Source organism: Bicyclus anynana, chromosome 1 (genome assembly GCF_947172395.1).
Source record: "Bicyclus anynana chromosome 1, ilBicAnyn1.1, whole genome shotgun sequence".
Classification (NCBI taxonomy): Eukaryota; Metazoa; Arthropoda; class Insecta; order Lepidoptera; family Nymphalidae; genus Bicyclus; species Bicyclus anynana.
Genome location: NC_069083.1, coordinates 332,761 through 345,400, shown reverse-complemented (window position 1 = coordinate 345,400; position 12,640 = coordinate 332,761). Strand labels below are relative to the sequence as shown.

The following is a 12,640-nucleotide window of genomic DNA, read 5'->3' as shown; positions in this document are numbered from 1 at the left end:
GTTTATGTACACTAAAAATAGAAAAGGACCCAGAATTGAACCCTGTGGGACGCCCATTATGGTAGTGGAACCGTGCGACTTTATATCATTTATGCATACCTTCTGCGTTCTATCACTGAGATAAGAGGCAATGAGATCGAGTGCAACACTTTTGATGCCATAGTGGCTTAACTTGAGTAGAAGGGTGTTATGGTCAACACAATCGAACGCCTTGGACAGATCACAGAACACACCAATAGCATTCTTAGAACCTTCCCATGCTTCATAAATATGTTTTAAAAGTTTAGCCCCTGCATCAGTTGTATTGCGACCTTTTGTAAAACCATACTGTTCAGGATGAAACAAGTTATTTAAATTAAAATGACATAAAAGTTGATTTAATATGATTTTTTCAAAGACCTTGCTAAGTGTTGGCAATATTGTAATCGGTCTATAATTATTAAGATCTGATTTGTCTCCTGATTTAAAAAGTGGTATCAATTTGCCATGCTTCATTAGGTTCGGAAAAATACCTAAGTCCACACATTCATTAAAAATAATGGCTAAGTGGGGAGCAATTACATGACTACCTCAGCTGCCGCGTGCGCAACCTCGGCAACAGAACGGTCAGTAGCTATACGACAGAGCGGCGGGCGGCAGCGCGCGGCCGGCGCCCAGCTACGACGCAGCCACGCCCAGGAACGTCACCGCGCTGGTCGGCAAGAGCGCCTACCTCAGCTGCCGCGTGCGCAACCTCGGCAACAGAACGGTCAGTAGCTATACGACAGAGCGGCGGGCGGCAGCGCGCGGCCGGCGCCCAGCTTCGACGCAGCCACGCCCAGGAACGTCACCGCGCTGGTCGGCAAGAGCGCCTACCTCAGCTGCCGGCTGCGCAACCTCGGCAACAGAACGGTCAGTAGGTAGCTATAAATTTATCTACTCTCTTTTTACTTTATGTCGTGCAAGAACAAGCCATGTATCGCAATATTGAAATATTTTCTAAGTGTATAAGGACGCAGTTGATGATGTCCTCACTCAATGCATTTTAATCTACTCAAGGTAACTAATTTGTAAGAAGTCTGTTTATGTTGTTATTAGTTTATTTAGTGTTTAGAATTGTCTTTGAAAGCATTATTACTATTCGTTTAGCTTCTTATCTAAAACTAGTCAGAATGTTAACTATGAAATCGAAAAATGCTAAGACTATAACTTATAACGTACAAGAAAAGTTACCAGAGATATTCTAGTGAGCAGATACTCGTCTTAAAGATACTATTATATCATACTAATGAGTTAAATGCAAACATCACGCAGACCTTACTTAATGTAACACGATGGCTGCGCGGCAGCATGGCGGATGATGTTTCCTAGCGAGTGTGAGTGTGAAACCTGCGTTCCGTTTCACTTTACGTTAGTTAAGCCACGTGCTCGCTCCAACGAACAATTAAAAAAATCGAAAGAGTATATTCCTCTAAATTCTATAGTATAGTGACATACTTTTTCATCTCTCACAGAAATATTTGAAACCAAAAGCTCGAAAGGAATAAATCCGGTTAAAAATACAAAACATCGGGAACAAGTTGCGGGCTCAGAGCACGAATAAATCGAAGTTTGCGTGCTCCGCTCACACAAATGCATTGAAAGCGTCGCCATAAAGCGTGGCTAGACTGTATCCAGAGGCGGGTGACCTAGTTTACTAGAAAAATTGGCAACTCCTATTAGAATTGGACGGAATTTGGCAAGTGCGGCGCCACGGGGGGTCGGTAATGGCCCTTCTCGTATTAAACAGACCATTATTTCAGTTATTATACATCTATAATGAAATATATTGCCAGTTATCGTACAAAAAGTTTACACATATGTGCAATTGTGCAGTATTAATGGTAATTGGACGTTACTGCGAAAATGTTGTAAAAATATAGCAGATTAAAATGAAACGGCGTCCTTAAAATCGTCCTCCTTAAACAATAAACTAAGTATAATTAGTGAGCCGAAGATTCGTCACTTATTTTTTAACTTAGTTCTATAACCGAGAGACCATAGACCATCAACACGTGAGCGGGTTCGGCCGTCTGTGGCCTTACTTCCTTACCTTTAATTGATACAATGAAACGAAAAACCAGTAAGAAGTATGAATTATTTAATTTACCTTTCTTATAATTTTTACCGCCTACATTATCGCCTACTTGTTAAATAAACAACTCTTTTAAGTTTTAATATTTTATAATTTTTTGTAAATATTCAACGGAAGCGTTAAACAATTTAAATATTTTGAGAAGAACATCAACTCTCCGTATTTTGATTACTTTGTTACAACAGTAGTTTCCACATATCTCCGCTAAGAAAAATCTTATATTTCATTTTAAATTTCAAAAAAAGAAGTTTTTAAATTCTTTGAAAGTGCAATTTCAAAACGTTTCTTTTTGTCCCCACTGTGTGAGCGCGTTCCATCTTCCAAACCCATCCATCACGCAACACTAGAACCTAGGTGCGCCAAATATGCACCTTACTCACTTACCTTAGAGTGTATTTTAGTCTGTAGTTCGTGATTCTCTATTAATCTCCATACAGGGTTGTCTACTTTTTAAGTAAAAAATATCCGACTAAAAGCAGTGCGCTTAGTTTTTGTATTTGATTTTTAATAACTAGAGTAAAACGAGTTTCACTTGGATAACTTTGCATTTTAGTATTTAACTTAATGGGATAAGGGTACCTAGAATTTGTACATTTTTTTAAATGGTAAACAGCTGTTCAGTAATTACAACAATTATTTTAATTTGCATTTACACTGCGGTGCTCTGTACTTGATCTGACGTGTAGGTGTTTAGCATTTTTTAAACCGTGTCACCTACAAATTAGAAAACAACAAAAGAGACAGAAATAAGTTTAGTTTCTTCTCTAGTAGAAATCTGCTGCAAAGAGCTAAACCACTTTGAACATAAGTAATAAAATAACAAGATGAACTCTTACTCTAATATATTCTAAATAAACATAATAATTGTGTAATATATTTATTTTCATCTCGTTAGTTAATACTAAAAATATACTTTCAAGATAGGTGACATACTTGCAATTACATGTACTACAAAATTAGTACAAGATGCAACGTGTGTCAGTAGGGTCAACTAGTGATTTTTATGACTTAAAGTAAATTTTAAAGGAAATATATTCACCAGACCACATTTGTTAGACTATGACACGCTCTACACGCTTGCATAGAGCTAAAAGCTTCCTTTCACAGGGCCTTGAAAAGCACGAGTGACAGCCCTAACAGCATCCCATGCATTACGCGGCGGGCGGTTTGCTCGGATGCGTTTAAAAGCGTGTTCTATGCGTGCTCTAATGAATGTGTCTGTATGAAGTGCGGGTGATTTTGACACTCGGAATTATGACTCAGCACTTTAGCGCACCCTTTGATTGCGGCGGCGAACTTAGGACGCCGTGCCATGGAGTGCGAGATATCTCGACCGCGCGAGAGTGTGAACTGTCTCAAGCGATGCGTTTTTTACGCAACTGCAAGAAGTTTTATTCATATAATAGCTTGACATCTTCTTCTTCTTTAAGTGTCTCCCAGTCTAACGAAGGTTACGTACACTAAGTATTCCTTAATATGTACGCGGTGAAGCTTTAAAGAAATATTACCTATTTAGAAAGAAATTTTATTATTCAGAATTTAAGATTAGTATGAAACATTTTAAACCTAACACTTTGGAGCTCTTAATTTTATAGTCCATCCGACTCAATAATATGTTTGATGTCGTCAGTCCATCTAATAGGGGGGTCGACCAATATTGCGCTTTTCGATGCGGGTCGCCATTACAACACCTTGAGGGTCCCAGAGTTCATTCCTTCTTTTAACTATGTGAACCATGCATTTAAACTTCAGCTTTGGGTTTGCCACCAACATTTCACGTCCTAAATCTGGTTCACTTCTAGTCAGTGACAAGAAAAAAAATTAAAGCACGTCTGAACTACACTTTATCTATTTTGCTATTAGAATTGCAGCGTTTCCATACATTTGATGAGAAGTCACCCTAACCATGTCTGGCACGTTCTGATAGGGTGAACGTGCGGTTTAAAGTTGGAGTGTCTGTCTATGTTCTTTATTAGCATTGTCACACATGACACCCCAAGTTATTATGGCTTAGTACTTAAGGGGCTTCGGTATTAAAACACACGTAGGTATTTAAAGTTACACCCCTTGAGTGCTAACTATTATGAGTGTTCTCTAGCTGAGTGGGAGCACTATAGTTAGAGAGTGAAAGTGTTACAAGCAGACTAAGAACTTCAATATTCTTATAAAAGTTTGTTAATGATTTTTGTGAACCTTTGTTGTTCTTGCATTTATCTAAAGTAATGGATCATCAATTAATAGAAAACTAAGTATATTGTTATTACCAACTATTAGTTAGCCTATGTGGCTTGGGATCATATGGTTCAAGTTCTGGGTTCGAGCCCTGGGTCAGGCAACAAAATATTAAGCTTTTGTTATTTTAAGTCCAGAGTTAGGATGTTGGTGATATTACACCCTCGTGCCTCGTAGAACACCTTCAGCCGTCAGTCCAGTCTTATTGTCACATACACCGAGTCAAAAATGGACACCCAAAGCCGACCCGTATTGGAGCAGCGTAAGCTCCAAATCCCCTCTTCTATTATGGATTGAGAAATGATTCTGTAGGACTGCTAGTAAAGTATAGTGATTTGTTAAAATTATCACCTCTGTAAAATTATTCATTTTAATTCTTAAAACAAATCACATGAATGCCCTAAATATTTATATCAACAGACATGAAAGTATTCCGCAATAATATTTGTCCGTATTCCACTCCCGGTATAAAGTGTCAGCCTCGATAGCCCCCGGCCGATGGACCCGCCCGGCACGATGTCTAGCGCCGCCCGCGCCCGCCACGATAACGTATTCTATCTGCAAACCAATTTTATTGTTATCCGAGAGTTTTGATTTTTGGCGCAAACACAGGTCACAGTTTTTTTCATCGTTGACCCTACGTCTTCTTGGTCTGATGTGGCTAAATACCTAATATTATCTATCATTCGTGTTAATGAAATGAAACTCTTTTCCATCGCCTTAAAGTTTTAGTTTTTTTTTTTTTTAGTTTAGTTTGTTAGCCCATTGTGTCACTAGCGTTGTGGTTTCATGAAACCACATTTTTTTTGAACTTGTAACATATTTTATTAATTATATTTTAACTGTCACTCAATCATAAGATTAGGAAAAAATCACGATCATTGAATATGAAGATTAAGTCTCCCCTGAGGTTTTAAGAAGAAATAAACAAGAGAGCAAAGATTTTGCAGCAGATTCAAGTGAAGCAGTGAAGTTGGCTCGTATCATATATTTTAACTGTTATTGCAGCAATTCCGGCGAAAGCACCGACAACTTCACGCTGGTGGGTTTAGAATAGTTTGATTGTTTGAACAATTCTAATGTATTTACTACTATATGAGTAAGAATATACTTTCGATTATTAACATTAATAGACTTCATATAGCTCAAAATATGACGCTAAATCACCAGCTGCAGTTTGGGTAGTAGAGGTTGTTGAGTCATGTTTATTTCTGCCGCCAAGCAGCATTGCTGTGTAGGGCATTTGACGACATTTGAAACTAAATAAACGTACGTTAGAGACAGCACTTTGTAGGGCGTATTTTTAGCATGCTTTTCAAAGTTTATAAGTAATGATTTTCCGTTTACGATTAAGTGGGTCATCATCATTAACGACTCATATTCGGCTCACTGTTGAGCACGAGTCTCCTCTCAGGATGAGTGGGGTTAGGCCAATAGTCCACCACGCTGGCCCAATGCGGATTGGCTGACTTCACACACCTAGAGAATTATGAAAATTCTCAGGCATGCAAGTTTCCTCACGATGTTTTCCTTCACCGTTTGAGACACGTGACATTTAATTTCCTAAAACGCACACAACTGAAAAGTTGGAGGTGCATGCGCCGGACCGGATTCGAACCTATGCTCTCCAAATCGAAAGCAGAGGTCATGTCCACTGGGCTATCACGTCTCTATTAAGTTGGTATCCTCCGTCAATTATATTGACTAAAAATAAAAACCTCGTTTTCTGTATTATAAGATTCACAGCAAGTGACTGGGATACTATGACTCCTAAACGGAAGAGCATTTATAAGCGCGAGTTTTCTATGAAACAGCCCGCTACAGGAGCAGATCTTCCCTCTATCGGAGAGAGAATCAGCCCTGTAGCCAAGTGGCACGTCGATTCTCTTTCTACGATCGCAAATGCTTCGAAAACTAGAAAAATGTATGGGAATGACATTTGCTATCGGCAGGTCACGTGATCAAGATCTGTTAGATTCCCAACTTTGATCCTTCACGCTCTGTCGGCGAGTTGATGAGCTTTGAGTGATCACGTGTGACTCTGTTTTTTAGGACCATTACGACTTCTTTAATTAGTATGAGGTCCAACATTTTAACGTGCCCCCCATGGGAGAGAGAAGCAATAACACTAACTTCCTAACTCCATGCTGAGAATATCTTATAATAAATAAGAGCTAAATATTTTATAGCCAACCCAGGATTCGAACCCAGAACATGATCCCGCACCACATATATTAACCACCCAACGAGACAGTTCTTCTTAAAAACTATTGAATTTAAATTCAACTAGAATAACATAGGTGGTATTAATAAAAACTAAAATACATTTTGAATTCGAACCAATCTATCAGCATGTTAATATGTTGTATGCTGTCGCTACAGCCGAGATACGAGCCCCTGCGTGTGACCACGTGTCATTTAACTACAGGTACATATCAGAGGGCAGTGTTCCCGATCGCTGCGACATCATTTAATTATCCGACCGATCATAAAGCCCTCCGGGGTTAACGAGCTGAGCGCCGCCCAAACTGACGTCTTTATTACCTTTAAAATAAGGTTTATAATTGAACAGCTCTAAAAATGCGCGATGGCATACCCGAGTTTTCGATAAAGGCGTAATTAAAAGTAATACGTTTTATTGTTGCTTTTATCGCTCGTAGTCTCGGTGGTGGTTCTTACAATGGCGGGGATTACGTTTTAGTTGTTCTTACCATTCGGAGCCGTTAAGTGCCGGTGCTCTGTTCTAATTTCAATAGTTTTGAGAATTTGTAAAACGGCTGTCTTTACTTCCTTGAGAATGTTTTAGTTCGCACCCCCTCTGTAGTAAGATGATTGTCTTAAAAATAATTCTTTTCTTTTCTTCATTATTAATAACTCATATTCGACTCGATGTTGAGCACGAGTCTCGTCTCAGAATGAGAAGGGGTAGGCCTTAGGCCACTACGCTGGCCCAATTGGCAGACTTCACACACCTAAAGAATTAAGTATTTTCTTTTGAAAAAACATCGTGAGGAAAGGTTTCCTCACGATGTTTTTTCCTTCACTGTTTGAAAAATAGACTTCGCAGCAACTAAATTTTTTATGTTATATCTTTTTAACCCGGCAAAATAATTTACATAAAAAATAATTTGCCTGACATTAGATTCGCCTCAATTGTATGTGACAAGAAACCTACACATATAATTTTCCACACTTTTGCATTTCTTCATATACAGTGGGATTTATAGACTGTTTACTTTAATTATCACATGTAACAGATGTCTTATCCGCAGGCGAGCAAACTAGAGGAGCCCGCACCAGGAAGAGATAACTCTATGAACACTTCTCGGTACAGACTAATATAATATTCCGAGTATTCAATTTAAATTCCAAGTCAGAAACAACAAGCGTTGTTTTGCTTGTGTTTCCGTTCAGTAATATAGCGTCACACTCGCCACCCGCTACGCCTGGCTGTACTACGCTACGTCATACTACGACATACTACGCCACGCTATACTACGCCACGCTACACTACGCCACGCTATATTACGCTACGCCTTACTACGCCACGCTCGAGGCGTATTGTGAACTAAGTATACGTAACAACCATTAAGTATCTGAATTCTGAATCTAACAATGAAAAAAAATTACAAATGTAATTATGATTCATCAATAACACATAATATTTATTATCAAAATATTTATTATTTTTTTACTTACATTCAATATTTTCCGAAACTATGGATTTTAATGCGATTCTTAAAGTAAAAATCAAATCAATTTGGTATGATTATCTGAAAAAAAAGAAACCAAATTCTAAGCTTATTCTGAAACACTTCCTCTTTTAAATAAAAAATTGTAAGATCTCCACATTACATTTTTTGAAGACCATGGGGTCCGGCTCTTTGGTGGAATACATCCTTTACTTATAGCTGTTTGCTCTCCTCTCAAAGGGAAGGTTCTGTGTCGGGCGCGACATGAATATTCATGTTGGATTAGCATAAATAAATACCGCGTGTAAGAAGTGGGGGATCATTATGCGCGAGTTTGTGCTGGCGGCGTCTCCCGCGCCTCGCTCCTCTGAGTAAAGGACATCGTTATGTCGGGACACGGAGAGTGTGACACTAAGGCTTTGCCTGCACTGGGGTTGTTTCTATTTAATTTGCATCAAAACGTTTGTTCTTATTGTCATTGCCCCATGGCTTCGGATCACGTGGTCTTTGGTTCGAGTATTGATACGAGCTATTAAATACTGAGTTTTTCTTCTAAGAAATTTTTAGCCTGGAAGTGCGAAGTTGGTAGTGTGTGGTAGTTGGTAGTGCCTCGGAGAGTACGTTTAGTCACTCCTCCCCTGTAAGAAGACCTGGTTCTGTAATAGGCCATTCCCATAGGGATGATAAAAAGGTTTAATATAATTTGTTTTATTTTTCGATTTTGTTACTTAGCAGTCGTTGGCTGGTTATTATAAATTAGTACCTACCTTATTACTACCTTATTAGTTATACCTTATTACAAATTAGTTGTAGTATTTTTAGAGCTGTAATAGCCCAGTGGGTATGACCTCTGCCTCCGTTACCGGAAGGTAAGGGTTCAAATTCGGTCCGGGGCATGTACCTCCTTTCTTTTCAGATGTGCGCATTTTAAGAAATTAAATGTCACGTGTTTCAAACGGTGAAGGAAAAACATCTTGAGGCAACCTGCATACCAGAGAATTTTCTTAATTACCTGCGTGTGTGGGTCAGCGTGGTGGACTATTGGACTAACCCCTCTCATTCTTAGAGGAGACTCGAGCTCAGCAGTGAACCGATTACGGCTTGATAATGATGGTGACGATGATGTCGTACATCTTCTACTTCTATCTCTATTATCTATCTTCAAATAAAGACTTAAAAAATAAAGAAATAAAGTTCTTTATTTTTTAAGTTTGTATTTAAATTCGTTTCATGAAACTCTATACGTAGTGTAACTAAGCCGTAAAGCATAGAAGCCGGAGTGAATAAACTCTTCAAAGTTAGCGTGTACCTTTTTTTAAATGCCATAAAACAAGTAAACCAACGTAATAAAATTCTAACCGTTGTTAAATAAACAAAAGTACCAACTAAAACTAGCTTAACGTCAAAAGAATTGGTATTTTTAAATCCATTAATATTTGTAACGATGTTATTAAAACGATAGCCATTGTATCGCGCTTATTAAATATGCGTCCGTTTCATCCCAACGGCCAACAGAGCCGATACCGCTAATGTGTTTCCGCGTACATCGCTACAACAATAACCACGCAATTTTCATGGACAGCCCATCTATACGGCCATTCCAAATACAATACTGCGTTACATAAAATAAAAGTGCCGTTACATGTAGAGTTAGAATATCCGCGGTCAGCACCGTACGACGCGCGTAAAAAACAATCCGAACCAAACGGACCTTTGCCGATATAACAATAAAAGTGTTAATCGCGTGGCCGAATAACGCCGACAGTGTGCGGTTCTCTTGGAAAGCGTCCAAACCCTCCCGATGGGAGTAAACTGCCGATCCTCTGATTAAGTTTCACAATCCCACTGAATAACCTTCGGTTTGGATTTTTGGATAAATATTCCACTTGGAAAATATGAATGCGAAATTCCGTTGTTTAAAGTTTTGGAATCCAGTTGAAAAGTTATCGTTTGAAGAAAACACTGCTGATTCCAGTATTGAATAATTGACTGACAGACTGACAGAAAATTATTAAATGTACAGTATGACGAGTGTAGTACAATCGCATTTAGCTGGCACGAGCGGCTCTACACTGAGACCTGATTGACGTAATTATCCGTGAAATACTGATACATTTAATACCATTCTCATTTTATCTGCATTTAAATTTAATTAAGCATATTCCCGTCAAATCGACTGCCTCACTGATTCAGTTGATAAGTTATCTCACTGATTCAGTTGATAAGTTATCTCACTGATTCAGTTGATAAGTTATCTCATTGATTCAGTTGATAAGATCCACAAAGACACAGGTTCGAGTCCGGGAGCTGTAGTATAGTTATTCTTTTATGCAATAAATTCTCAATAGATTCCTGGAGTTGGGAAGTTGGTCATGTTAAACTTATATTATAAAGAGATAAAGTTTGTGGTATTGTAGGAATAAATTCTGGATCTACTAAACTGGTTTTAAAAAAATATTTTATCACTAAAAAGCAAGTTATTTGTATGTGTTACACGCTATATTTTATCCCTGTATTCTCATTGGAACCGTAACTACGCGGGTGAAACCGCGGGACGTTAGATTATATAGTCCGTGCTTCGAAAAAAGCTTTACTCTACCTGAGGCACTGGATAAATAGCACTCGTCCATTATAACAGCACTGCATCAGAGTAGCTGCATGGTAGGTTTAATCTCCAAGCCTTTTAGGAGAGGGACTTACAGCGGGTCATTAAAATTAGTTAATATTTGTCGGTTTCGACACAAGTAATCGTGCAATTTCGATGAGCCAGTAATAACGTAAAAGAAGTATTTTAAAAATGTCTCGGTCAATAAAAAAGGTTTGTTTATGCCAAGTTCACTCTCTGAATCCGCGAGCGAGCGGAGGCGTATTCGGGGAGTCTCAAGATTTTCTCCAATTCCACGTTTGAGTTACCGCCGCTTCGCTTCGCTTCCAGGTGAGCAGTTAGCCACTCTGCCGGAGTTTCCCGCCTGCGCCGTCTGCGGGAACCGAACATATACCGTTATTCCCACTCGCCACTTGTTTTATAGTTTCTTGAGCGTTTATAACTTCGGAAATTGTATCTATCGTCCGATATATTATGTAGACGATTTTTTCACTGTTTTGTTTTCTGTATTGTTGTGAAATGTTAGGTTTATTTATGGCAATAGTTCTGATAATTCTGATTAACACTCTCATGTATTGTTACTGTGGGCTTTAAAAAATTATTTACTTTTCGATATTCAAAATAGTTTTAAATTTTGCAGCAAATTACTGATTTGACGAATATAATTGCTACCAACTTAATACAGATCATCAATTATTGTAGAATCAAACATAATGAGCACTCGGGCTGTACTAAAGCCAAACTCGATGTGCAATGTTTATGCCTTAACGTAAATGAATGCTTATTGAAATTTTCCTTGGTGCTCTAAGGTGATAAAAGCTTATACAAAAATCCGTCTCTTTTTAACTCCACTGAGACTACCTATCAGACCTAACTTACATAACTAACGTATAAGTTTATTTCTATATTTTTGATATTCCACCGCTAAAGGCATTGTATAAAGCAAAGAGCTTGTCTATATATCAATCTGTACATTTCCCAATCAATCACTGTGTTTAGCTTCCACACTCCTGCGAGGCAGCGAGTCCACCCGAGTGCGCACAGACTGGCGCTACGAGATTTCGTGCCGCGCACGCGAGAGTTATCGCCGTTCGCTTCCAGGCGGATGGATGGCCGCGCCGCCGAACTTTGCCGTCCCGAGTCAATTTTATACTCAGTTATTTCCGCTCGCCGTACTTTTATAGTTTCCTTTACCTTTAAGCTGGCCGCTTTTGGAAAACGTTTGTTTTATTCGACGACAAGTTATCGCTTGACTGCGATTTTTCCTTCCCGTGCGACACAAAAGGTCTGTTGCTCTCAGGTTTTAGATCATATCATGTGTTTAGGGCAGCAAAAACACAATCGAAATGTACCGCTAGATACAGTAATTAACAGCAGTCTCATTGTGTCAGAGCTCGACCGGGGAAGCGCTGCCATGTTTTTTGTATCAGCCGTCTAACAGTATCGGTTTGTGTTGGTTTAAAGAATATCGTTGCCTTGCCCTTGAACCGGTGGTGTTTACAAATACTCAAACTTGATGTTTCAAACGTTGTAATGTAAACTAACGTACTTGAAATAAATGAACTTTGAATTTGATTTTTATTGCTTACCAGCCACTGTAAAAAGGATATGAGGATGATGACGATAATGATAAGTTAAATATTGGGTGCGTCGTATGTCTAGTGATATGATTTTATGAGGTTTTTCTGATAAATTTCATATATCCAAAATATGTTGTAGGTTTTGGTTTGGAAAAATCGAAATACGATTATTGCTGTGCAACGCGAGATGTGGCATTACATAAGAGGATTCGAGCTATTGTCGCTTTAAAATGAATAATAATTTAAAACAATAATACACGATTTAAATAGGCCTGCTCTTGAATGAATAATACGATTTATCGTCGAAAAGAGACACAATAAATATTGGATGGACGCAGGCGTTACTTTGTGGAAATCCATGATAAAATTTAATATAACAAATTGTAATTAATTATCCGCTTTGTCTCTCAACAATGCA

At 38.5% G+C, this 12,640-nt stretch overlaps 1 protein-coding gene across 1 annotated transcript in view; it reads left to right on the top strand.

Moving 5' to 3' along the window:
* Window positions 1-538: 538 nt before the first annotated feature.
* Window positions 539-12,640, top strand: part of LOC112050741 (zwei Ig domain protein zig-8-like) — a 234,234-nt gene continuing 222,132 nt past the window's right edge. The window contains exons 1-2 of the mRNA XM_052881566.1: window positions 539-546; window positions 625-748. Of these exons, the coding sequence (XP_052737526.1) occupies window positions 539-546; window positions 625-748 (132 nt within the window). The remainder of the gene's footprint in view (window positions 547-624; window positions 749-12,640) is intronic.